Raw genomic sequence first — 25,590 nt, 5'->3', positions numbered from 1 at the left:
AGCTGAAGCAGGATGATTGCTTGAGCCCAGGAGTTCGAGACCAGCCTGAGCAATACAGTAAAATCTCATTTCTACAAAAACCTTAAAGAATCAGCCAAGCGTGGTGGTTCGAACCTGTAGTCCCAGCTACTAGGGAGGCTGAGGTGGGAGGATCATTTGAGCCCAGGAGGTGGAGTTTGCAGCGATTGAGCCACTACACTCTGGCCAGGGAGTCTCAAAAAAAAAAAAAAGGAAAGGAAGAAAGAAAATAAAGAAAGGAAGAAAGAGAGAAAGCGAGAGAAATGAACATTTGGATCTTCAAAAAAATTACCAGCCCTGGTATTATACTCAGAATTAAATACAGTGCTCTTAGCACATTGGGCAGCACTTTTGGGATGCGACGTTGTACTTCCAAAATTCCTTAATGTATCTTCCCTTGTTCCTCTCCCCCGACCCCAGCAGATTCATAGTTTGGTAAATTACCCAGCTCAAGCCCCATCTCTGTCAGAAAGGAGTTCACTCTTTCTCTACTTTTCTCACCATCATCATTTTCTTGGTTCTGGGATCCTACAGCAGAAAACATCAAAGGGAAACTTTGTGGTCCGGGTACAGTGACTCATGCCTGTAATCCCAGCACTTTGGGAGGCCAAGGTGGGTGAATTTTTTGAGGTCAGGAGTTCGAGACGAGCCTGACCAACATGGTAAAACCCTACGTCTACTAAAAATACAAAAATTAGCTGGTCGAGGTGGCACATGCCTGTAATCCCAGCTACTTGGGAGGCTGAAGCAGGAGAATTACTTGAACCTGAGAGGCAGAGGTTGCAGTGAGCCAAGACTGTGCCACTGCACTCAAGACTGGGTGACAGAGCTGTCTGTCTCAAAAAAAAAAAAAAAAAAAAAAAAAAGGACACTTTGTGTGTGAGGCAGAAAGCAATTCTGGTGTGTAAATATTTGTCCTTCAGTTACCTGTATTATTTCTCAAGGCATTGTGAAAAATAATAATTGCTAGCCTTCCGGGCCAGCTCCTTGAGCGTGCTGCTTGTACACTGGAATGGACCCACGCTCAGAAGGACCCTGCACTTGGCTTACTACTCTGAGATTGTCATTTTGAATTTCTTAATAAATAGTGAAAGAAGGGCTTTGCATTTTCATATTGTACTGGGCTCCTGTGATCCTGTTAACATTTTAGGGCACTTTCTATGCATCAGACTCCATTCTAAACCTTCACCCTGTTAAACATGAGTGGCTGGAGTACCACCAGACTGTATAAATTTCCTCCATTACTTAAGGTAATTTGCAGGAATCTGTTTCCTTGCCACCGAAAAGTGCTTAACTGAGAGGGGCAGGGGTGACACTTACTCAGCAAGGCCTTCCTAGGCAACCCTGTTTTAAAAAGTAAAAACAAGACCGGGGGTGCAATGCCTTACACCTGTGATCTCAGCACTTTGGAAGCCGAGGCAGGCAGATCACTTGAGGTCAGGAGCTCGAGCCCAGCCTGGCCAAAATGGTGAAACCCCGTCTCTATTGAAAATAGAAAAATTAGCCAGGCATGGTGGTGGGCGCCTATAGTTCCAGCTACTCGGGAGGCTGACAGAGGTAAATTGCTGGAACCCAGGAGGTGGAGGCTGCGGTAAGTTGAGATCCAGACACTGCATTCCAGCCTAGGCAACAGAGCAAGACTATGTCTCAAAAAATAAAATAAAAGTACATAAAAATCAAAAACAAGAAAAAACCTATTGCATTACTGTTTCTTTCATATCACAAATCTGCAATTATTTTGTTTACTTATTTTCTCATTGTCCCCTCTAGAAATATAAGCTCTATGTTTTTCATTATTGAATTTCAAGCTTCTAGCACGTCTGACACATAACAGGTAATCGAACTTTTTGTTTTGTTTTTCACCTCAGCCTCCCAAAGTGCTGGAATCACAGGTGTAAACTGTCAGGTCTCCAAATGCAAGCCTGGAGCCTGAAAGTCTGAAGTCCTGCTGGCCTCAGCTCAAGTCTCCCACCTCCTGCCTGCATTCGCCATTGTCCCTGATTGCCCAGCTGAGCTTCCTCGGACGAGCCCCTCACCTAACCCTGCCATCTTAACTGTTCTCATGATAAATACCTCTCACCGAACCCCACCACTGTAACTGAACTTACTCTGCAACACCCCCACCCCCCAAAAAACTACCCAAACCTATAAAGCCAACTCCTACCCCACTGCCCTTTGCTAATGCCCTTTTCGGCCTTAGCCCACCTGCACCCAGCTGAATAAACAGCCATGTTGCCCACACAAAGCCTGTTTGGAAGGTCTCTTCATTCAAAGCGCCCTTTTTTTCAACATAAACCACCTTGCCGGGCCCACCATTTTAATAAATTAAGCATGCAAATCTTCCTGGGAAACAAAAATTTTAAATAGCTCTGCTACAGATTGCTACAAACTATCATCACCTGAATCAAATCACTTAATTGTCTTAGATACTGATTGATACAAAACTAATGCTTTTATGGCTTTTTATGAAATAAAAGCTCATTTAATTAAATAGTAGTTGAATCTCTGCTACTTGCTTGGCACTGTGCCACACGCTGGAGGCATTCTAACTAGAGCTCCCCCTTCTCCAGAAGTTGACTCTTATGGAGCAGGTAATGGCTCTCAATAGGGTCTCCAAAGTCAAAACTATACTAAAGATTATTTGCTATTTTCTTGCTCATTCACTTACAAACTGTTAAAAACGCATGCTTTGAAAGAGAAGACTCCCCAAACAGGCTTTGTGTGAACAATATAGCTGTTTATTTACCTGGGCGCATGTGGGCTAAAGGCAGAAAAGGGCGTTGTCGAAGGGCGGTGGGATAGTTGTTTTTTTGTTTGTTTGTTTGTTTGTTTTAAAGAAAATCACTTTATTCTAATTAACTCACAAAGAATAAAATCATAACAGCTAGTTTAAGGAGACCACACAAACATTTGACCAGCTCCAAATTCTACAGAGTAGGAACACTCCCTTCCATTTCAATTCTGAAGCAAGGAAGCTAGGAATGACAGGAGAGGTTTAACTGACGGCTACAATTTATACCTTCACTATCAATTACATTTTTATATTAAATTAACTTGGTTATGAGAGCTGGTTTTCCATTTCTCCAGGTTGAACTTCTTGATTAGGTCAATCCGTTTGCAAGTCGACACTGTTTCAGCACCTCACTGAAACCCTCACAGAGCTTGATGTCACCCTGGTTCTGGGCACACTCCAAGACCTGTTTGATCTCATAGAAGCAAGGCTGCTGCTGCTGTGCCGGCTGGGTTCCCTGAGGCTCCTGGTAAGTGATGTCAGGCCTCGCAGGCTCAGGATCACTTCCTCCACTGAAACCCCCAGTAATGGCGTGGCCCAGTGTGTGCCCCACAGCAGAGCCCACAGCCACGCCAGCTGCAGTGGTTGCCATCTGGGACAGCAGACCTGGCTGCCAAGGCGCAGCAGCAGAGACCCAACTGCAGATGGGGGTGCCGCTGCTGGTGGCTGAGCGGCTGGTGCTGGCCTGGGCGCAGCTCTCCTCTGAAGGGCCCGGCTGGCCGGAGGGGCCATGCGGGAGGTGCGGCTTAGGCTTCCACTCGGCATCCTAGCTATGGGAGGGTGGCGGGGGATGGGGGGGCTCGGCCTTTAGACGTGCAATAACCAGGGAAGAGCTCAGCGGCTTCTCAGGAATTGGTTTTATAGGTTGGGGCGAATCTTTTGGGGAGGGGGCAGGGGTGTTATGGAGTAAGATCAGTTACAGTGGTGGGGGTAGGGGGCAAGGAGTATACATTACTATAAGTTCAGTTACAATGTCGGGTGGGGTAAGAGTAGTTAAGATGGTAGGGTCGGGTGAGGAGTATTCACATTATCATAATAACAATTAAGATGGCAGCTTGGGGTGAGAACCTTAATGTCCGGGGGAAGCTCCTCTGGGCGATCAGGGATAATGGCGAACGCCGCGGGGTAGTGGGGGGTAATCAGCCGAGGCAGGAAGGACTTTAGACTTTCTGGGTCCACGCTTGCACGTGGAGGCCTGACACAAATGTGTTTTCCAGAGGGCACATGTTGTGATGTGTGAAAAAGGGTAGTGGAGTGTGTCAAAGTTTTCTCCATTTTAAGTTCTCATTCAGTAACTACTTATTAATAGGTATAACCCATACTTTAAAAAAAAAAAAGCACTTTGGAATCTTCCATTATCTACAAGAATATAAAGGGGTTCTGAGACAAAAAGTGTTGAGAACCACTGCAGTACAGGTCCGACGCATATCCTAGAAGCCGTCAGCAACAACGAATACACTACAGATGACCACGGATCCTACAGTGTGAGGTCTGGTCCCACCCAGAAGGTTGGGAGCCAAATGCGCGGCTAAGTGGAGATGGCCAGGGTTTGGGTGAGGGGCAAAGGCGGGTTGAAAGCACTGGAAAGACAGGCCCGACTCTGCGCTAGGGAACACACCTCCTTCCTTTGCACACTTAATACAAGAAGCTATAAATCCTTCTCTTGCTGGTCAGGGCATAACCTGGACCAAACGGGATTTTTTTTTTTTTTCTTAATAACACCATGCTTCAATAGTGGAACCAACAAACGGGAAATTTAAGGCAAAATAAAAGCAGAGCATAACTTGGGCTAAAGGGGAAATTTAAGGCAGCCTCTCTAAATCACATAGCTTAAAAATCTGTCCACTTAGTAACAACTGCTAAGTTCGGCCTAAAGACTAAAACACCTGCTTCCTGATTTGGGGGTGGGGATGAAGGGGAGTGCCAAGAAGAAAAGAGCGGGAAAGTGAAGACCAGAAGAAAGAACAGGCTAGGGGGAGGGGAAGAGGCACCGCAAGAAGCCAATGAACAAGACCGAGGCTGAGGCGCGTGCGCCAGTTCTCCGCATGCGCAGGCGCACGTCTGTTGATCTCGCGGGAAAGAACCGTTGCGGGCCCGGCTTTGCGCCGAGGTAGGAGGGGGGAGTGGGGGCGGGAGTGAAGTCTCGCGAGAAGAGGCGGTTGCAGTAGCGGAGCCTTCTGGCCGTGTGTGTGAGGCTTCGGCGTCGGAGCTGCGGACGGTTTGCTGAACCCGTTAGTGCGCCCGGCCGAGACACGCCGCCGCCATGTCTCGCTACCTGCGTCCCCCAAACACGTCTCTGTTCGTCAGGAACGTGGCCGACGACACCAGGTGGGTACAAGGCAGGTACTCCGGGCCTAGGCGGGGAGGCCGCAGGCTCCCGGAGAGGACCCTGGCGGTGGCGGCACGGGGCCGGGGGAGGGGACAGGGCGAAGATGGCGGGTCCCGCTCCCGCTTTGGCGCCGAACTAGGCCGCGTAGCCGGCCTCAGCCGCCGGGTGGAAGTGAGGGCCGCGCCTCTGCCCTCACCCAGCCGCGTGGCGTGGTTTCTCGGTCCCCCTCCCCCTCCGCAGTTCGCAGCCCCTTTTTCCCCGCTTCTTGCCGGCGCGGGCAGCCCCCGCCGCGGCCTTTCCGCCACCCGACGGCCGCTCCCCATTGATTCGAAGTTCACGTTCTTCGGGGTGCACGCCCCCTCGGCCCAGAGATTTTTTTTCTCCAGCTAAAAATGAGTAAGATGAAATAACGGGATCGAGGGAGAGGAATGCTGGTTTTATCCTTTTTGTTGTTGCCGTTGTTAATATTTGGGGTTTTTAATCAGTTGGAAGTGTTTGGAGAAAGGGAACGTTGAGATTTGGGGAGTTAGATTCTTCCAGTTACATGTTGCGAGTAGTTTTTATTTCCTGGAAATTCTGGTCACCCTTTGAAAAGGGAGGTTTAGGAAGCCTCAATCATTAGGACGTTGACAGCCAAATTAGATTAATTCAGACCTACCTTAAGTAGGCTTTGTTCTCACCATTCCCTTGTTTCGAGTTGCTTCCAGATTATTTTGGAAGAGGTCTTAACTACAAATAAGGCTTCGTATTTCACAAATAATCTGCACACAGGAAATACATGGTTTAGGTTTTTTGGTGTTTTTGTTGGGTTTATTTTTTGCTAGCTTTGTGATTCTTTTTTTGTCTTAAGTTTAAGCAGGAAAGACATAATGGTAATTATGTTAGCGTCTAGAGAAATTTTCCCTTTACGTCATTTTGACATTAGTTAAGGCATTCGATATTTGTGACTTTTTCAGCCCATATTTGCCTTCTGTTAAGTGTCTAAACCTGTCGCTAAAATTGGGGAGTAAAAATAAGTGCTTGGTGTTTTTCAAAGTAAAACAAAAAATAGCAATGCTTATATACAACCTAATGCTGTTGTACCTTTTATGAAAAACTAAGGCTATAGATGAAAACAAAGTTCATTCCCAACAACATCGAATGTCTGTTGTTGTTCTGTTAATGTAAACTGCGTTTTTTATCTTTCAAATTCTCGAACCTAGCTTTCCTTTATCAAAAAGATATATTGCCTATACACCTTAAGGACTTGAACATAAACATTTGAGGTCTTTTTGTGATGTTTTAGGTCTGAAGATTTACGGCGTGAATTTGGTCGTTATGGTCCTATAGTTGATGTGTATGTTCCACTTGATTTCTACACTCGCCGTCCAAGAGGATTTGCTTATGTTCAATATCCTTTCTTCAGATGGCTGATTAGTGAGGGGTGTTGAAGTTTGAAATTCAAGTTTATGTAAGTGGTAACATCTAAAAAGTGGTTTGTTTTTGTCCTCTAATGTCTGTGTCTTCAAATTTTTGAAAATTAATTCTGACTCACACATTGCTCTTGTTGTTTCTTAAAGTTAATCCAAAAATGGTAAAATATTTAAATTCCCATTCATGCTTCTGAAACTCAAATCAATGATTATATGTGTGATTTAAATTTGAATGCACTCTGGTTGCTACTACCTTTAAGTCCATTGAAAGTTAATATGTTCTTGTGCTTAGCAATTAAAATTTGGTATTCTTGTTTGTTAATTTGAATCACTTGATCAAAAACAAATTGTATAACAATGAGGTAAACTTCTTTAATATTGTCCCCTAATTTGCTGTCCTCTGTTGTTACCTCAGAGAATGTAAAGCTGTACAGTTATGGCGACCCCAAAGAGAAAGCATGAAAGAACCTTTAGAGTAGAGTTCAACACTTAAGGCAAGTAGACAAGCCAAAGACCTCTTAAGGATCAGGCTTGAAGAGAAGGGAGAGTTTGGGAAAAGAAAAAATAAAGAAAAGCTGGAAGAAGGACAAGCCTAATGGGAGACAAAGCCTCGCTTTATCTACAAAAGGGGGAAAAGGTTGTTTTTCAAAGTTAAAGATAAAGCCATCTGTCATATTTGGCCAAGCATCTCATGACAAGTCCTTCTGACAAGCACTTAAAGAGTTAAAGGTCAAGATGAAGTTGAATTGAATGATGGCCAAGATTAAAGGAGTCATACCTGATGTATCCTACAGAATAACTATTTTTCTTTTCTTTTTTTTTTTTTTTTTTTTTTTTTTTTTTTTTTTTTTTTTTTTTTTTTTTTTTTTTTTTTTTGTAAGCAGTTAATTTTCAAAATTATTCTGGTTTGGTCTAGTGACAAAACCTATAACTTGGTTTGTGTGGGCCTTTGATGTTGTGATTGTGGTCTTGTATAAATGCACTCTCTCTTAAAGCTAAAGTGTAACAGGATGTATATTGTTAAGATTAAATTCAGCATATTTTGATTTTGGACCCGGTGGTCAGATGTCACAGAGTAGCAGGCAGCGCTCTTTGGAGTAGCATGGGGTTCTGGGGTTAAGCCACAGAGCCCTGCTTAAAGGAGAGACAGGTGTATGCACTGGGGACTACTTAGAAACAGCTTGGGTGGTCTTACAGGGTCAGAGCCACTAGAAATTCTGTTTATATATAGATTTTAAAGTGCTTGCTGGGGACACATAAACCCTTAACTTCTGGAATTTAGCCCTGTGAAGACTGCTAGCCCTGTGCTCCTTTATCGAAAATGATAAGTTGGCCCTGAATGAGTTGCAGAAGGCATTCTCCCTAATGTAGATGCCTAATTGGGACCTATGAGAGACTGGTCCCTGACCCAGAGTTTCAGGTGATCTTACTTCCTCCTTTAAGTGTGAGATCATCTCCCTGCAACAAGGGTTTGGGTTGTGGACCTCAAACTAGGAAAAATTCTTCCTGCTTAAATTCAGTGGGCCTCCTGAAACTTACAATACATTAGTGGAGTCCTTGTGAGACAGGGAAAAGCCAAAAACTACTCCTGCAGGGCCAGCTGTCAAGGACAATTGTGAGAATTGGTTGCAAACCTGTATTATAGAGAAGATAATTGCTGTATCTGGCTTTTTTTTTTTTTTTTTTTTGAAATGGAGTTTCGCTCTTGTTACCCAGGCTGGAGTGCAATGGCGCGATCTCGGCTCACCGCAACCTCCGCCTCCTGGGTTCAGGCAATTCTCCTGCCTCAGCCTCCTGAGTAGCTGGGATTACAGGCACGTGCCACCATGCCCAGCTAATTTTTTGTATTTTTAGTAGAGACGGGGTTTCACCATGTTGACCAGGATGGTCTTGATCTCTTGACCTCGTGATCCACCCGCCTCGGCCTCCCAAAGTGCTGGGATTACAGGCTTGAGCCACCGTGCCCGGCCATATTTGGCTTATTAAATGAAGGTAGCAGTACATTCTGTCTTACAGTATAAACCTAATTTTACCTAGTGTTGGGTGGCCCAGGAATCAAGGTCAGTAGTAGTTTTGATTCAAGACTATGTGATACTTGAGGCAGAAAAGGGTAGTAATTCAAAGCAATCTAAAGGAGAATGATAATTTTTAATACATATTCAGTAAGTCTGTGGTCTTAAAATAGATGAAATAACAGGCTTATCAGTTTCATTTTTGAAAAGACCATAAAGTACAAATTTCTCCATGACTGACATCAGAGTGATGCTTAGCTGCCTTTGCTGCTACTGTCTCTGACTCAATTCCCAGTTAGCCTTTTCTTCCTATCCCTGGCTTACCGAGTACAGTAGAAACTTGCCATCAGCCCAGGATTCTGTTTTTGAGGATAGCCCCAGAGAGGATGCTCTGCTCTCATTAATAATTTTTATGGCTCTCAATAGAAATCCTTTTTATACTTATATTCTGTCTCCTGGGGTAACAAAGTAGTATACCCATTAAGTGAACTTACTCCTTCTAATTAGTTTAGAGCCCAGCTGCATTAACCTTGAGGGATGTTCAGTTACAGTATTCAAGGTTCTAAATTCCCCGTCAGCCTTTGCCTTTTCATGTTGAAAGCCCAGTTATTTAAACCTTGTCCTTCCATTTAATCTATTCATAATGGCCTCAGGAAGAGAGAGCTGGAAACCTGCAGTCCTTAATTCCGTTCAGAACAAAGAGTGAATAGTAAGGCAGACCTTTTAGTCTCTAAAATAAAAGAATACCAGTATCAGTCTCAAAAAAGAAGTGTACAATTTATAAAATACCTCTCCAAATCTTCAGTTTTGTGTTGTCTCAAATTTAGGAAATAAAAATGTGCAAACTAGAATAGTGATTTTTTTAGGATAGAATGAAACTCTATACCCGGACCTAACCTAGCTCTCTTTCCAAACCATTGGTACCAAACACTGCCTTGAATGTGTGCTTCACCTCTGTCATGATGATGCTTTTAGGAAAGGAGCTAGGTTTGGACAGAATAACTATGTAAAGCCAGGAGTTCTCATAGTATCGTTGCTGACATGACCAGGGAAGACAAAGGGCTTAGCTTCTCAGATCAAAAACAAGTACCAGCAGTTCCTGCTTAAAGCTGGTAAATAATACCTTGAAATTCTCAAGTTAGAAACCAGTCTCAAACCCATTTCTTTGCAAGAAATTGTATATTTCGGATCATGGTTAGGGTTTTCCGGTCTAGGAGTCCTTACAGTGGTCTGTTGTTTCTTGATAGCATGCTTTTACAGTCTGCATGGACGTAATAATGCTTTTGGTATAGTGATTGTCTTTAGTACTGCTTGACTCTGTCTCGATGCCCACAAATGGCTAGCATGCTTGTCTTCCCATGCAGTGCAAGGAAGACAGTAAAATAGTAGTATTAGCTATATATGAAAAAGAAAATAGCGAAATTAATTTGAGGTTAATACTTTCGTCTCTTGTAAGGTAAGGCATATACTGCTTGCTTACACAAGAACTATTGGCATTTTCTTTTTTTCATTTGAAACATACGAAAAAACAGTGTTTTGGTTTTAAGAAACTTTTAACATACAACATAGAACTGATATTTGTTTTTCTTTTTTGTAAACTTAATTCTTAAAACTTAGGAAAATTCTTGGATAGGAAGGACAACTTGGTGATTCAGCTATAACATCTTATTTCAATAATCACTTTACTGCAATATGTATTCATACATTTTCAAATGTGTGCCTTAGGAAATCACAAGTGCTTTTATACTGTGAAGTGTTAATGGCTGAATCCAACTGAATCACCAACTAGTAAGTGGGGTCTGGTTGATTTTCTGGAATAATACTGGGAGATTGTGAATTGTTCCAGACGTATGAACTGAACTTTCATTCATTATCAAAGTTTGCAAAACTTCCCAAGCCCCTTAACATTTAGCACATTTGAGGATGTTCGTGATGCAGAAGATGCTTTACATAATTTGGACAGAAAGTGGATTTGTGGACGGCAGATTGAAATACAGTTTGCCCAGGGGGATCGGAAGAGTAAGTACCCTTATACCTGATGTGTATGATGCATTATTTTTTAGGTAGTGTTTTGAGATTTTTTTTAAAAGAATTTAAGCAATTTGTGTATCTGTTCAAAACTCAAAAGGATCTTTTTTTGGGTTTTTGTTTTGTTTTGTTTTTTTGAAACAGCCTCACTCTGTCACTCAGGCTGGAGTACAGTGGTTTAATCTCAGCTCACTGCAACCTCCACCTCCTGGGTTCAAACGGTTCTCATGCCTCAGCCTTCTGACTAGCTGAGATTACAGATGCATGCCACCACACCTGGCTGATTTTTGTATTTTTAGTAGAGATGGAGTTTCACCATTTTGGCCAGGCTGCCCTCAAACTCCCCACCTCAAGTAATCGCACACCTCAGCCTCCCAAAGTGCCGGTATTACAGACGTGAGCCACTACACTTGGCCCAAAAGGATCATTTTTAAGAAAATGGGGTGTCTTGAATATTTCATCATATTTTTCAAATGTATTATAAAGTTTTGGAGAAGGTATAGGTGGGAGGTGGAGATCGTAGTGCCTGAAATATATCTAGACTCTTGTTTTTTACCTGCCTTCAGGTAATCTACCTGCCTCGGCCTCCCAAAGTGCTAGGATTACAGGCGTGAGCCACTACGCCCGGCCTTTATATCTAGCCTCTTCTGAAAGTTAACCAACTTAATGCAGGCTAACCAGATGTTTGCTGCATACTTATGAGGCAGGAGTACAGGTTTTAGAGTCAAATAGACCTGTGTTTGAATTCTGGCTTAGCCATTATGTTGTCTTGGGCAAGATACCAATTAAGAGATTAAAATAGCTGCTGAAGAGAAGAGCAACACTTGAGTAGACACAAACTATTGGTAACTGGTTCTTGAGTTGGGTAATAGATTCCTGGTTATGCATTAATGTACTCTAATATGTAAAATATCTGCTTCATTGAATTGAATGAGATAAGAATTGAAGTGTATATAAGGCATTTAGGAATGCCTTATTCTACTTAGGTTCTTACCACCTATAAATATTTTGTTGGGTTCCTAATGAATAGAATCCATGGCGGGATCATTCCAAATCAATACAGTTCAGTGGTCATTTTTTTCAACCGTTTAAGAATGTAAAATGGCAGCATGAAAATAAACTAATACTCTGTGGTTAGAAAAGAAATGTAAAATGGATGGATGTGGTAGCTCATACCTGTAATCCCACCATTTTAGGAGGCCTAGGCAGGAGAATTGCCTGAGCCCAGGAGTTTGAGACCAGCCTGGGCAGCAAAGTGAGATCCCTGTCTTTACAAAAAAGAAAATAAATTAGTCAGGCGTGGTAGTGCATACCTATGGTCCCAGCTAGGCAGGAGAATCAGTTGGGCCCAGGAGGTTGAGGCTGCAGTGAGCCATGTTCCACAACTGTACTCCAGCCTGGGTAACAGCAAGACCGACTCTCAAAAAGCCACTCACTCCCATTTTGAGTTTAAAAAAAATCCTTTTATGGTATAGGTTCCCAGTGTTGGAATAGTTGGCAGGTCTTGGCTAACAAGCTAGGTGGTGAAAGATTTTGAAAATAGTTGGAGATAGGGCTGGGCACGGTGGCTCACGCCTGTAATCCCAGCATTTGGGGAGGCCATGGTGGGCAATCACAAGGTCAGGAGATTGAGACCAGCCTGGCCAACATGGTGAAACACCATCTCTGCTAAAAATACAAAAAATTAGCTGGGCGTGGTGGCGAGCACCTGTAATCCCACGTACTTAATAGGCTGAGGCAGGAGAATCACTTGAGCCCTGGAGGCGGCGGTAGCCACTGAGATTGCACCACTGCACTCCAGCCCTGGCTACAAAGTGACTCTTGTCTCAAAAAAAGTTGGGTATAATCGAGTATTATTTTTAACACAAAACAGTCTTCTAGTATATTTTCTTGAAAATAAATACATAGGTCGGGTGGGCGGATCACCTGAGGTCAGGAGTTTGAGGCCAGCCTGACCAACATGGAGAAACCCCATCTCTACTAAAAATAAAAAATCAACTAGGCATGGTGGCGCATGCCTGTAATCCCAGTTACTCAGGAGGCTGAGGCAGGAGAATCGCTTGAACCCGGGAGGCACAGGTTGCGGTGAGCCAAGATCACACCATCTCACTTCCACCCTGGGCAACAAGAGCGAAACTCCGTCTCAAAAAAAAAGGAAAAAGAAAAACATGCCTTTTCTAAGGTCAATATTTGCAGTTAACTTCAACCCAACCTAGGCTAAATCACTTTCTGCATCTGCATCTCACACCAAAACTATAAGACACCTCTAAAACAGACTCCAGGCTGGGTACAGTGGCTGACACCTGTAATCCCAGCACTTTGGAAGGCTGAGGCGGGCAGATCGTTTTAGGTCAGGAATTTGAGACCAGCCTGGCCAATATGGTGAAACGTGTCTCTACTAAAATGCAAAAATTAGCCAGGTATGGTGGCACGTTTCTGTAATCTCAGCTACTCAGGAGGCTGAGGCAGAAGAATGGCTTGAACTGGTGTGGGGTGGAGGTTGCAGTGAGCTGAGATTGCACCACTGCACTCCAACCTGTGTGACAGAGCAGGACTCTGGTCTCAAAAATAAAATTAAAAAAAAAAAAAACACTCCAAAACACACACTTTGTTATTGTTATTATTTTTTTAGAGACAGGGTCTCTGTCCCCCAGGCTGACATGCAGTTGTGTGATCACGATTCCTGCATCCTCAAACTCATGAGCTCAAGTGATCTTCTCACCTCAGCCTCCCAGGTAGCTGGAATACATATGTGAGCCACCAGGCACAGCTAATTATTTTTTGTAGCAATGGGATATTGCTATGTTGCCCCAGGCTGGTCTCAAACTCCTGGCTCAAATGATCCTCCCACTTAAACCTCCCAAAGTACTGGGTTTACAGGTGTGAGCCACCATGCCTGGTCATACACACTCATGCAGAGATTTTTTTACCCTATTTATTGAGGGCTTCAGTACTGTTTTTAGTATTTCTAAGTATTTCTGTTACTTGTATTTCCTAGCACCAAATCAGATGAAAGCCAAGGAAGGGAGGAATGTGTACAGTTCTTCACGCTATGATGATTATGACAGATACAGACGTTCAAGAAGCCGAAGTTACGAAAGAAGGAGATCAAGAAGTCGGTCTTTTGATTACAACTATAGAAGATCGTATAGTCCTAGAAAGTAAGTGTGATGCGTAAACACAGTGATCTGTTTAAAAAAAGATGTATTTGTTAGCATTTAATTTTTTTTTTTACCTTTTTGTATGCTTTTAATTATATACGTTGAATGTTTCATTGAGACAAAAAAATCTTTTAGCATTTTAAAAGTTTTATGGCTGGATGCAGTGGCTCACGCCTGTAATCCTGGCACTTTGGGAGGTTGAGGCGGGCAGATCACCTAAAGTTGGGGGTTTGAGACCAGCCTTACCAACATGGTGAAACCTCATCTCTGCGAAAAATACAAAAATTATCCGGGCGTAGTGGTGGGCGCCTGTAATCCCAGTTACTTGGGAGGCTGAGGCAGGAGAATCGCTTGAACCCGAGAGGCGGAGGTTGCAATGAGCTGATACTGCGCCATTGGATTCCAGCCTGGGTGACAGAGTGAGACTCCATCTCAAAAAAAAAAGAAAAGTTTTATGGTTTGCTTTAATTAGAAATTTTGCCTCTACAACTAGATATTTGTCACTGCTTTTTCTGATATGCTTTTTAGCAGTAGACCGACTGGAAGACCACGGCGTAGCAGAAGCCATTCCGACAATGATAGGTAAATAACTTTGCTTTGAAAAAGACTCATGTGTTTTTTAATTTCAGAGTGAACTTTTGCTCTAAAAGTAACAAATTTGATTAATATAGAATCTAATTTTTACTCTAATTATATCTCTCCTCTGTTTTGAAAGATTCAAACACCGAAATCGATCTTTTTCAAGATCTAAATCCAATTCAAGATCACGGTCCAAGTCCCAGCCCAAGAAAGAAATGAAGGCTAAATCACGTTCTAGGTCTGCATCTCACACCAAAACTAGAGGCACCTCTAAAACAGATTCCAAAACACATTATAAGTCTGGCTCAAGATATGAAAAGGAATCAAGGAAAAAAGAACCACCTAGATCCAAATCTCAGTCAAGATCACAGTCTAGGTCTAGGTCAAAATCTAGATCAAGGTCTTGGACTAGTCCTAAGTCCAGTGGCCACTGATAGTATAAACCATGGTCATTTTTAGGCATGTATCATTTACTCATAGTTTGGTTTACTTAAATTATCAGGAATACAATGTTGCAATGATGCTTAAAAAACACTTGTTAGTTTTCCCTGTACCAGGCAATGGTTATAATTAAAATGATATGCTGTTGAGAAGCCACTCTTAAGAGTCCAGTTTGTTTAATGTTATGGGCAGCTACCAATTTGTGGTGTCTCTGTATATTTTTGTAAAGATTCTCATTTTTTATGCTTGAAGTATTTGGTGAAAAGATGTTGGTTGACCATAATTTGCAACATTGTCTCATTAAAAATAAACTTTCATATTCATATTTGGTAGAACTGTTAACCTAGAAATGTAGCTTGCTAATAAGATAGAATGATACAAAAGTGAAGTAGTAGCCACAGTACAGCACTGACTGCTCAGACACACTTAGGTTCAGGGTGGGCCTTTATGTCTTGTCAAAATGTCTAGGCCCGGCCGGGCGCGGTGGCTCACGCCTGTAATCCCAGCACTTTGGGAGGCCAAGGCGGGTGGGGTCATGAGGTCAGGCGTTCGAGACCAGCCTGACCAACAGGATGAAACCCCCTCTACTAAAAATACAGAATTAGCTGGGTGTGGTGGTGCACGCTTGTAATCCTAGCTATTTGGGAGGCTGAGGCAGGGGAATTGCTGGAACCTGGGAGGTGACAGTTGCAGTGAGCCAAGATTGCGTCACTGCACTCCAGCCTGGGTGACAAGAGTGAAACTCCATCTCAAAAAAAAAAAAAAAAAAAGAAATGTCTAGGCCCATGATAATTACTTACGATGAAGTGTGGATTAGTTCTTTTGTTAACCCCACTGTCTTTGGGGAATGATGCCAGCTGAGTTAGGTCATATTTTCAGGGAGATTGAGTTTTTGACTGAAACATGAAGCCTTCACTGCTTTTTTTCTGGTTCCTGTGAAGATTTGGAACATAGAAAACACAGAAACTTATCTTAAAATTTGAGCAGGTTGATGATGGCAAAAATAATTTTAAGGAGAAAGGAATATTCTTACGTAGTTATTCTAAAGTTTAAGGAACGTTGTTGACCATAATATTGCTTAGTTTTCTTACTGCTGTTAGAAGGGAGTAAATTGTTTCAAAGTAGGTTTTGTGTGTGTGTGTGTGTGTGCATAGTGTAAAAGAACTGAAATTTTTTGATGCTTACAGCACTTGGCCTGTGCATTTGTATCAAAATTTGCCTGCCTCTTTATGAGCGAGGCCTGCTTTTCACACCTCAGTTTATTTAATATGAGGCAAGTTGAAAGACAACACTCATACTAGGCAATTCTGTGGTGCCATGAAATTTAAAATAATTTTGGAAAAAGGATTAGTCAGTTTTAAGCAAGAGTCACATCTTCTGAGTTTTTGATTATCAGTGTAGTACCTGACTAAAAATGAAGTAATACCCTTAACCATTAATAATTTCTAGTATTTTTCTGAAAGATCGTTTTGGGGACAAAAGTGACTTGACATGTCCAATTTCATTTCAGAATAAAAAGATAGCATCTTTAAAAATCAGATTGCCTGCTTACAGATATAAGTAAGAATTATGGAGAAACAATTCCTTTTAGAGGATTACTTTTTTCAATTTTGGTTTTTGGAATCTAGGCTTTGCCTGTAAAGAATAAAACGATGGATTTTAAATACTGTTTGTGGAATGTGTTTAAAGGATCGATTATTCTAGAACCTTTGTATATTTGATAGTATTTCTAACTTTAATTTCTTTACTGTTTGCAGTTAATGTTCATGTTCTGCTATGCAATCATTTATATGCACGTTTCTTTAATTTTTTTTAGATTTTTCTGGATGTATAGTTTAAACAACAAAAAGTCTATTTAAAACTGTAGCAGTAGTTTGCAGTTCTAGAAAAGAGGAAAGTTGTGGGGTTAAACTTTGTATTTTCTTTCTTATAGAGGCTTCTAAAAACGTATTTTTATATGTTCTTTTTAACAAATATTGTGTACAACCTTTAAAACATCAATGTTTGGATCAAAACAAGACCCAGCTTATTTTCTGCTTGCTGTAAATTAAGCAAACATGCTATAATAAAAAGAAAATGAAGGAAATAATGATTAACTGGAATTATTACAGTATTGAATATGATTCTAAAATAACAATGGAAACAATCCTTTATAGATTTAGGAATGTTTTTGATCAGTGTTGCACTAGGCACAAATAACTTTTACTTTGGAAATGGTAGAACTTGCCAGAAAGGTACATCTTTTACACAGTAGTTAAAAATTCATTGTGTAATGTCAGAGTTGTTTAATGATTGCTCATTAAGCCTCTTGGGTTAACTTTAGAGGTTCTTTGGTAGTGTTAAGATAAAATTTGGATCAGCTAATTCTAAGTGTTTACTTTCGTATTGGATGGATCAGTAATTCTCTCCCTCTTCATAAACAAATGCATTAGAACTTAATGTTTATGACATGATTTTAAATCAGTTTGAATTGAATGTTGATGAGCAGCTAATACTAAGTGATAACCTCTTCAGGGAAGTAGGTTGTGGTTTGAATTCCATCTACTTTATGACAATTATAGCTGATAATTTATTAAGTATTCATGATGTGCCGGGCACTTGAAAAGGCTATGTGTTAACTCATTTACTCTTCACAAAACCCTATGATATACTTGTATTTTCCCCCTATCACAGATAAGGAAACTGAGGCACAAAGAAAAGACTATGAGGCAGAACCAGGATTTGAGCCCAGGCCTGGTCCTTAGTTATTTTTGTGGGGAGGGGTTTGTTTTGTTTTACAGACTGTAATTTGAGAGAAGTAGATTGAGGAGATAGCTCATTGAAATTGTTCATTCTCCGGGGCCTGATTTTATTTTTATTTTTTACTTATGTCAACTTGTTTTTAAACATGGACTATTGAGAATCTTATATGTTGTTTCTAAAGTGACACACCCAACAGCTTCAAAAGGACTGTGTTACAGTTGAACCTGTGGTAGTTTGGATGGATCCTACTGGTACTTGATGAGGATCTTTACATAGTGTTTTATGTTAGTTTTGGGTGATGTAGTTGAGTCCCCCACTTAATTGAGTGTACCTACTATGTTTGTGGTACTGGGCTCAATAATAGTAATAGAATGGTTATATCAACACTCAAATGAGGGCTGACACATTTCACCTCTCCTTTTACTTAAGATCTCTCTGCATTTTTTTTTTAAAGCCCAGTAAGCAAGAAGAAAAATGAGAGATAATGCTTCAGTGAGAGAGGAAAGGTGCTACATAGAGTATGAGCTGTTAAGTTACATCCCAGGGGAAAGACCTGGGAACTATTGTATTATTCTCTTGAAAATTTGGCCCAGTAAGCTGCTACATCCAGTTCAACTAACAAAATCCTGTATACCACAGAGAAGAATAAAGAAAACCAAACTGACAAACATCCTTCTTTTATTTAAGACCAAACTGCAGCTGGAATACCCAGTACAGTTCTGCTTACTACACATCAAGAAAGATCTGAAAGCGGAAAAAGAACCAAAGAAGGGCAGTTCAAGCGACCAAAGGGTGGGTGGAAGGTGCTGCAGTATGAATACTGTACGAATATTTTGACTCTGGTCTGAAAAGATAAAAGAATGTTATCGAAAACTATGTGGAATAATTGAAGTCCCTTCAAGTTTGAAAGTAAGCATTTTAGGACAAATAAAAGGAAATTCAACTTTGTACTTGTGGAAACTAATCCCTAAATATGAATAGGTTTATATTGATTCGTGGGTACCAGATCCATAACAAATTATTGGAAAATAGGATGTCTGAATATCAAGGAAGACAGCCATAGTCTCTTACAGTGCCTCTGTTGGTCTGTCTCAAACTGAATTGGGTGGGAAAAGGCATGGTCCAATATAAAAGTTCCATTTTGGCCATTATTGGCAAATCTTGCCTTTGTTTATTTTGGTGCCAGTGTTTTCTGCTTAATCATTTGCTTTGTTGGCATCTGCATTTATTTACTTGTACACCACATGGCAGTTTACATCTTCCTTAACTACTCTCCATCCCAGGTAAATTCGAATTACATTTGACATCCAGCTAAGAGGGCCCATCTCTTCTCACCTCTTTACTAGTCAATATGTCCAGCAAATATTTATTGAGCCCTTACTATGGGCAAATCATTGTACTGGATAATTGAGGAGAAAAATAATTCCCTTATTCGGTAAATGTCTACTGAGCACAATCTAGTGAATCATTACAGTATCACCTCGTTGTTTTGTTTGAGGTATATTATTCGTAACAATATTTTACACCATTCATATCTTAATGTAATTATAGAACCCAATATGCTATCAAGAATAAGTAATTATGTGGTTATTCTGCCATTTAAAAGTATCCAGTATTTGTTTGATACCAATATTACAAATAATGAAAAAATGATTTGTTTTAATCTGTAATAAACTGGTTTATTGTGCAGTGACTGTAATATACTAGAGTTATATTAAAGTGTTCGCTCTGCCTCACCAAACACATACTAGGAAATAACCCCCAAAATAAGTATTTAACTTTGCATTAGATAGAAAGGATACTGGGTGCTATAATTAGATTATTTTGAGGCAGACAGCTGTTATCCCAACTGATTTAGTATGTTCTGTAATTGAAAAAATGTTCACCAAATTATACTTTTTAGTGATTTACATGTACATTTTATAGGGGACATGTTCTGTGTATAGTGAATAAATAACTTTTATAGTATCACGAAATGTTTTGGATTCCTTAGTTTCTTATTAGGATGTTTCTTTACCTATGCATTGATTCCATCATGTTTGATTTTTGTCTTCTTTTTGCCACATATTTAAAACTTTCCATGTAAAATTATTAACTAAAAATCTGGAAGTGGAGTTTAAGCTTTTAATTTATAGCAATTTTGAAAATACAGCAGAGGTATATTTTCAAGGGAGGTATGAAATGGTACTTTTGTCTGTATTTCATAATTTTTTTTTTTAACTTGCCCAGGATCACACAGCAAGTGTCAGATCTTAGGTTCAAGTCCATAATTTTTTCGCTTGCTTCATCTTTTGTTATATTTTTGTTGTTGTTTAATCAAACGGGGAAATGTTTTTATAGCTTTATTTTCATGGAGATAGTAAAATTGATATAATGGGAACTAGAATTTACTTAGAGCCAAAATGACTAGATTTAATTACAAAAAGTATTTTGTTGTATACAGTTACACACTCATTAACATAGTGGGTGGTTCTTATGGATAGAGGTTCTCTGTATTTTTAAAAGAATATGTAGAGTTCATAAACGTTTTTTGCCCTCTACCTCCCTTCTTTCTCCATTTGCTTTTGAATTAAGACATTTAAGGGGGAGAGTTAAGTTGCATATTGAGTTGGGATTTTGTTTAAAAATAGGTGAATACATATATAAATACAATAACAATAGTTGGTAGTTCTCTAAAATATTGTAAGTCAGAAAAGGACCTTTAATTTTTGCATCTGTTGAATGAATTGCTTTCGGATCTCTTCTGTGGTTGTTTCTCTTTATATTGAATGCTGTCAATATTGTTGAGGACTTACTGTGCCAAACCATGTGCTTTTCAAATATTTAATTCTAAAAACACTCCTGGGAAGTGGGTATTATTCCCATTTTACAGATGAGAAAATTGTCCTTTGTGGAATACCCACCATGTGATAGCATCTTGCATATGTTCATTCCTCACAACTTTACAAGGTAAATGGATAATGTTCCTGGATGAGAGATTAAATATAATCCAAGATCTCACGGCTGTGTGGCTCAGAGACTCTAAGCATGGCTTTCCAAATCTCATTCTCTTGTAGAGATTTTCCATTGTATTGCATTTTGACGATATTCTTGTTTACAAAACCTAAGAATATATTCTGATGTAGGGAGGCTGTGACTTGAGCAATAGCTTAGGAATGATCTAATGGCGTTTTACTAGGAAGGAGGACTAGCAAAACCTGTAGAAGTCCCAGGCATGAACTGTTCTCATTTTAGATAGGATGACTTGATAAATAGGGTGAAGTGAGCAACGTGTTTTGTCTTCAGTTATTGATACCTACAAGACATTCTGCTGGTCACCGTGGAAAAGGTTCCTTCTCAGATTTTTTCCTCTGCTCCTTCCTCTAACAGTGTTGGTTATCTTTATTATGTTTCTGTGTATTTGTAACAGCTATTGCACCCTTGTATTGCACAATGGGGATTTTTCTTGGAATAAAAAGTGAGGCATGTAAACTCATTGAGAACTAACAGTAGTTTGTAAAGAAGTAAAAGGACTTTGTATCTAGTTTTTTGCAGATCACATTTCTTTGAATGCTGGAAAGTGAAATAAAGTGGTCTAGGAGCCAAAAAAAATGTTGGTTTTTTTAAGATTTTGCTCTACCTTAGATTTGTTACCACCCAGGTACACTTTTTCCTAATTTGTATAAGAGGTTTTAGAGATGAACTCTGTCCCTCTCGATTTACAAAGCAATTGCCTACGAGAGAATGCAACTAAAACAGTAGAAACAAACTTACACAAAACCTTTCAGATTTTTTCCTGTCTTGTTTTAGGGAAGAAGAAAATTTATCAGTATGTATTTTAAGCTTAAGGTTTTTGACCTGGATTCTATCATAGTATAAACTGCCATCAAAAAGATAAATTGAAATTACTTTTTTTTTTTTTTTTGAGACGGAGTTTCACTCGTTACCCAGGCTGGAGTGCAATGGCGCGATCTCGGCTCACCGCAACCTCCGCCTCCTGGGTTCAGGCAATTCTCCTGCCTCAGCCTCCTGAGTAGCTGGGATTACAGGCACGCGCCACCATGCCCAACCAATTTTTTGTATTTTTAGTAGAGATGGGGTTTCACCATGTTGACCAGGATGGTCTCGATCTCTTGACCTCGTGATCCACCCGCCTCGGCCTCCCAAAGTGCTGGGATTACAGGCTTGAGCCACCGCGCCCGGCTTTTTTTTTTTTTTTTTTTTTTTTTTTTTTTTTTTAAGACAAAATCTCACTCTAACTTCACCCAGGCTGGAGTGCAGTGGCACGATCTCAGCTCACTGCAAGCTCCGCCTCCAGAGAAGCTGGGATTATAGGTGTGTGCCACCACTCCTGGCTAATCTTTTCTGTATTTTTAATAGAGATGGGGGTTTCACCATCTTGGCCAGGCTGGTCTTGAACTCCTGACCTCGTGATCCACCTGCCTCAGCCTCTCAAAGTGCTGGGATTACAGGTGTGAGCCACCATGCCTAGTGAAATCACATTTCCTGAAGCTTCCCAGTATGGCCGATTTCACAATTGCATTGATTTGGGAAATTCTTACCACTATTCCCTATGTAGGCTAACCAAAACTTCTCAGTACCTTTCCTAAAGTATGAGGTGTTTATACGGTTACTTTTATTCAGGTTACCTTTAACCTGCTAAAATTTTTACAGGTAACCTTTTTTCACTCCTACTTCATTCATCCATTTTGAGTCAAACCAAAAACCTAGTGTATTCAATATATAGCTTAAAAACAAACAGCTAGGCTGAGATGTGTTCAGTACGCAAAGTTCAATTTTGCAATCCTTGGCATTTTTCACAGAAATTACCCTGGAAACAAAAAATGAAGGCTGAAATGTTGGCTCTGCCTTAACTCCAGCTTGCATGAAAAGATAGCTTTGCTGTGGGACTAGTAGAATTTTAAGGATTACTCTCAAACTGGTTTTAAGATGCCCTATCATTTGGAACCTGTATTAGAAAGCAGGTGTGGTTGTGATGCTTTTCTTCTGAGGGTCCCTTGTGTATACTTTTGTCAGCATATTTAAAACACGAGGGTTCTTAACTAACCTAGATCATAGAATTAATGTTCAAAAGCTTTGCAACATTTTCCATGTGTGGCCTTTTTCTATATCAGCAAACTAGTTGCTCCCTTTCAAACCAAAATTCCTGTCACATTTTAGTTGCAACCAGCCTTTTTTTATAATCAGATATTTAGTGGCTTATAGTTCTGAAGTCTGAGAAGTCCAAAGAGTTGTGAGCATTCTGAGAATATATAAGCTTCAAGTCAGTGACAAGTAGAACACATTTTTTAAAAATATTAGGTAATCAAAACCATGTTTAAAATAAAACCAAGCCAGTGGGGGAAAACAATTTTATTTAATTTTATGCTTCAAATTCATATATACATAAATTTGTCTTTAGGTTATCAATATTTAACTTGGGCAGTACTTCATCTTGATTTGGAGAAATACACCTTAGCCATCTGCTTACCTGCTTAGGCATCAAAAGAGGTACCAATTGAGAAAATAGGTCATTAACAAAAATTTTTAACTGACCCACATGCTTTTTAAACTTGCTATTGGTTTCACTATATTTAAGGATTTACTCTTAAGGTTGGCAAAACATGTTATCAATGTATTATGCAGGAGTTTGTCTTTTGCATAAGTAGTCTGTTGGATTGCCACCCACCCTTGACCAAAGAAAAACCAAACCCCACTGGCACCATACTCTAAACCACCTGTATCCTAGGTTAGAAGATTGTGAAAGCCAAAAATCTGTAAGGTTGGAGGGGACCCTTTAGTTAATCTTTGGGCTTAGAGGAGGAAAACAAAATAGTCCCATACTGCATTTCACGTCTCTTAAAAATAGTTTTAGCAGCTTAAACCTTTTTAGTTATAAAACTTATCACACTAGGATTTGCTTTGAAATATAGTTTACAACCAAATCAAGTATAATATACATACACTGGCACTTCAGCACAAGGGCACACTTTAAAAAAAAATTATTTTGGACCTTTAAAACTAGGCCATACTATAAAAAACAGTCCACGGTCTTACATTCAGCAAATTCATACTAAAATATCCCATTTTTGTAAGATAAAGGCCAAGAAAACTTTACATATGCTACAAGTTCATTACAGGTATTTACATGGCTCTTTCTCCCCTAGGTAATTAAAATTTTCACATTATACAGCTCCCCAAAGCCAGCTTTGCAGGAATGATGAGGCCAGATCACTATTAGAATAGCTTGTGCAGTGCTGTAATACAAAAATGTATTTTGAAAGCTATTGAGTGACCATTAAATACTGTTAAAAAATGGTTTTGGTGTATTTGTTGGCAGACACTTAATCCGCTACATTTAATAAACAGGGCCATTGGGGTGTACTATGTCTCATTCTAATGAGCTCCAAATGCCCTTTCCACCCACTGTATAATTCACTAAAATACAATTATTTAAGGAAAATTCACATTTTCTTTCAGCAGTGCATCAGATTGTTAGCATACTACAGATTTGGGTGTTTCCAGTATACTAAACTTGCAGATGTTTACCTAATTCTGAATCCTTGTGTTGGACGCTTATAATGTGATTCACCAACACAACAATCTGGTCCATGAATGATAAATTACTATCTTCCCCTAACAATAGAAAAAGCTGATTCCTATACCACTCCCCAAATCTAAACTTGGCTGGTTTCCCCTTAAAAGTTACTCAGTTGAGGACACTTAATATCAAGTACAATTATTTAGTTTTCAGTTGCACTGATACTACCATTACATCACAGTGCACACAACACATACATGAGATGCATTCTATATTTTTTACATTAATTAGCAGTTCTACACAAATAGATGAACTCCCTGGCGAATTTGTTTCAGACCAGTTGACAACTATCCATAAACATAACTAAATTTAAGCGTAAGTACTTTGTCTTATTTTATACCTGTACTTTAAGTAAGGTTTTAAGTTGAAATGTCATTATTTCCTTGTCTGAAGGATTAAAGGAAACAGGGACCCAGTGGCTTGGTGGTTTGGGAAGAACACTTGGTGATGGCGGCTCACTAAATTTGGCACCAGCATAGTTCTGATTAGCTTGAGATTTAAAAAGTAAGCTGGGACCTGATAAGCTAGAGTTCCAACTTTGATTATTTGGAAAATTTTTGTTCTTTCCCCCGTTTTGCATGGCCTGCCAAGCAGCTGCTGATGAGTTATAACCATGTCCTCTTTCTTTTTTCTTATGAACAATCTTCATCTGGGAATTCTGATCCTTGGTCTTCTGTCTGTTAAGCTGCTGTTGGTTCTTACTAACATTTCGAGATTGAGGCACTGGAATGTTATACCTCTCTCCACCACCCATCTTCAGCTTCTTTGTCACCTACAAATGAATGGAAACAAATATTGAGTAAAATTCCGTTAAGAAAAGTTTAGAATCTTTAAGAAGCTTCTATGGCTCCAACTTACAACTCCAGATATTTTGGACAAGACTCAGCAATAAGACTATTCAGCTGCTTTAACTCAAAAATTAAAGCAAGCTGTTCCGACTCCAATATATGCACAAGCTTTATTATGCCTTCCCTAAGAAAAATGAGCTTACCCACAAATCTGCAAAAAACAATTGGTTTCGGGTGGATCCATCATAAAATGTTTGCCCATTATGATGTTAATCTGCTTACCTCTCAGTCTGCTTTTCAGATTGCAGGATTTCCAATACCTGTCCTCTTCCTTGCTGCCAAGCCCAAGATAACAAGTGTTGCTTTCTGACAGATCCTTTCTTTTGTCTCAATACAGAAGTTTTCATGGGCCGATCTGCTGAGTTCACCCTAGGAGCTGAGGCCCACATCTGAGTCTCCTCAGCACACAAGTTTGAGAGAAGTCCTAGCTAGAGAAGTAAAGATTCCTTCATTATTTCCAAAACACGTTGAGAAAGTTATTTAGATTTACTATAAAAATCGTTGACTGTAAAAAAAGGCTACTTCCGGGCTGGGTGCGGTGGCTTAAGCCTGTAATCCCAGCACTTTGGGAGGCCGAGGCGGGTGGATCACGAGGTCAAGAGATCGAGACCATCCTGGTCAACATGGTGAAACCCCGTCTCTACTAAAA

The 25,590-nt window shown here is 40.1% G+C and overlaps 2 protein-coding genes across 12 annotated transcripts in view; one reads left to right on the top strand and one right to left on the bottom strand.

The window, feature by feature from the left end:
* The first annotated feature begins 4,867 nt into the window (after positions 1–4,867).
* Positions 4,868–21,104, top strand: SRSF10 (serine and arginine rich splicing factor 10). 11 transcript variants are annotated; one of them, XR_001826997.1, is made up of 8 exons: positions 4,880–5,137; positions 6,424–6,588; positions 6,966–7,333; positions 10,475–10,581; positions 13,589–13,751; positions 14,280–14,333; positions 14,467–14,568; positions 18,201–18,239. XR_001826997.1 is itself a non-coding variant. In XM_017534548.1 (7 exons), the coding sequence occupies exons 1-7, from the start codon at positions 5,073–5,075 to the stop codon at positions 18,259–18,261; spliced, it is 654 nt and encodes a 217-aa protein (XP_017390037.1). In that variant the 5' UTR covers positions 4,868–5,072; the 3' UTR covers positions 18,262–21,104. The 11 variants fall into 11 exon arrangements, 8 of the variants coding, with proteins under 8 accessions (XP_017390037.1, XP_017390041.1, XP_037596579.1 ...); XM_017534548.1 differs by lacking the exon at positions 6,966–7,333 and having other exon boundaries at positions 4,868–5,137; positions 6,424–6,528; positions 10,478–10,581; positions 18,201–21,104; XR_005201239.1 differs by lacking the exon at positions 18,201–18,239 and having other exon boundaries at positions 14,283–14,333; positions 14,467–16,896.
* Positions 21,105–22,829: 1,725 nt separating this feature from the next.
* PNRC2 (proline rich nuclear receptor coactivator 2) overlaps positions 22,830–25,590 on the bottom strand; it is a 3,987-nt gene continuing 1,226 nt past the window's right edge. Inside the window, exons 2-3 of the mRNA XM_017534556.2 lie at positions 25,164–25,369; positions 22,830–24,865 (exon numbers count right to left, since the gene is read on the bottom strand). Coding sequence (XP_017390045.1) covers positions 24,428–24,847 — 420 coding nt within the window. The 5' untranslated portion in view covers positions 24,848–24,865; positions 25,164–25,369 and the 3' untranslated portion in view covers positions 22,830–24,427. The remainder of the gene's footprint in view (positions 24,866–25,163; positions 25,370–25,590) is intronic.

The sequence above is a fragment of the Cebus imitator genome, unplaced genomic scaffold (genome assembly GCF_001604975.1).
Source record: "Cebus imitator isolate Cc_AM_T3 unplaced genomic scaffold, Cebus_imitator-1.0 Scaffold87, whole genome shotgun sequence".
NCBI lineage: Eukaryota > Metazoa > Chordata > Mammalia > Primates > Cebidae > Cebus > Cebus imitator.
This window is presented reverse-complemented; position numbering and strand designations above follow the sequence as displayed.

Bases quoted from the DNA above. Each gene is read 5' to 3' on its own strand.
- SRSF10 (XM_017534546.2), top strand. From the start codon at position 5,073: ATGTCTCGCTACCTGCGTCCCCCAAACACGTCTCTGTTCGTCAGGAAC. The intron at 10,582-13,588 runs GTAAGTACCCTT...TGTATTTCCTAG, and splicing joins TGCCCAGGGGGATCGGAAGA to CACCAAATCAGATGAAAGCC. The intron at 14,334-14,466 runs GTAAATAACTTT...CTGTTTTGAAAG, and splicing joins AGCCATTCCGACAATGATAG to ATTCAAACACCGAAATCGAT.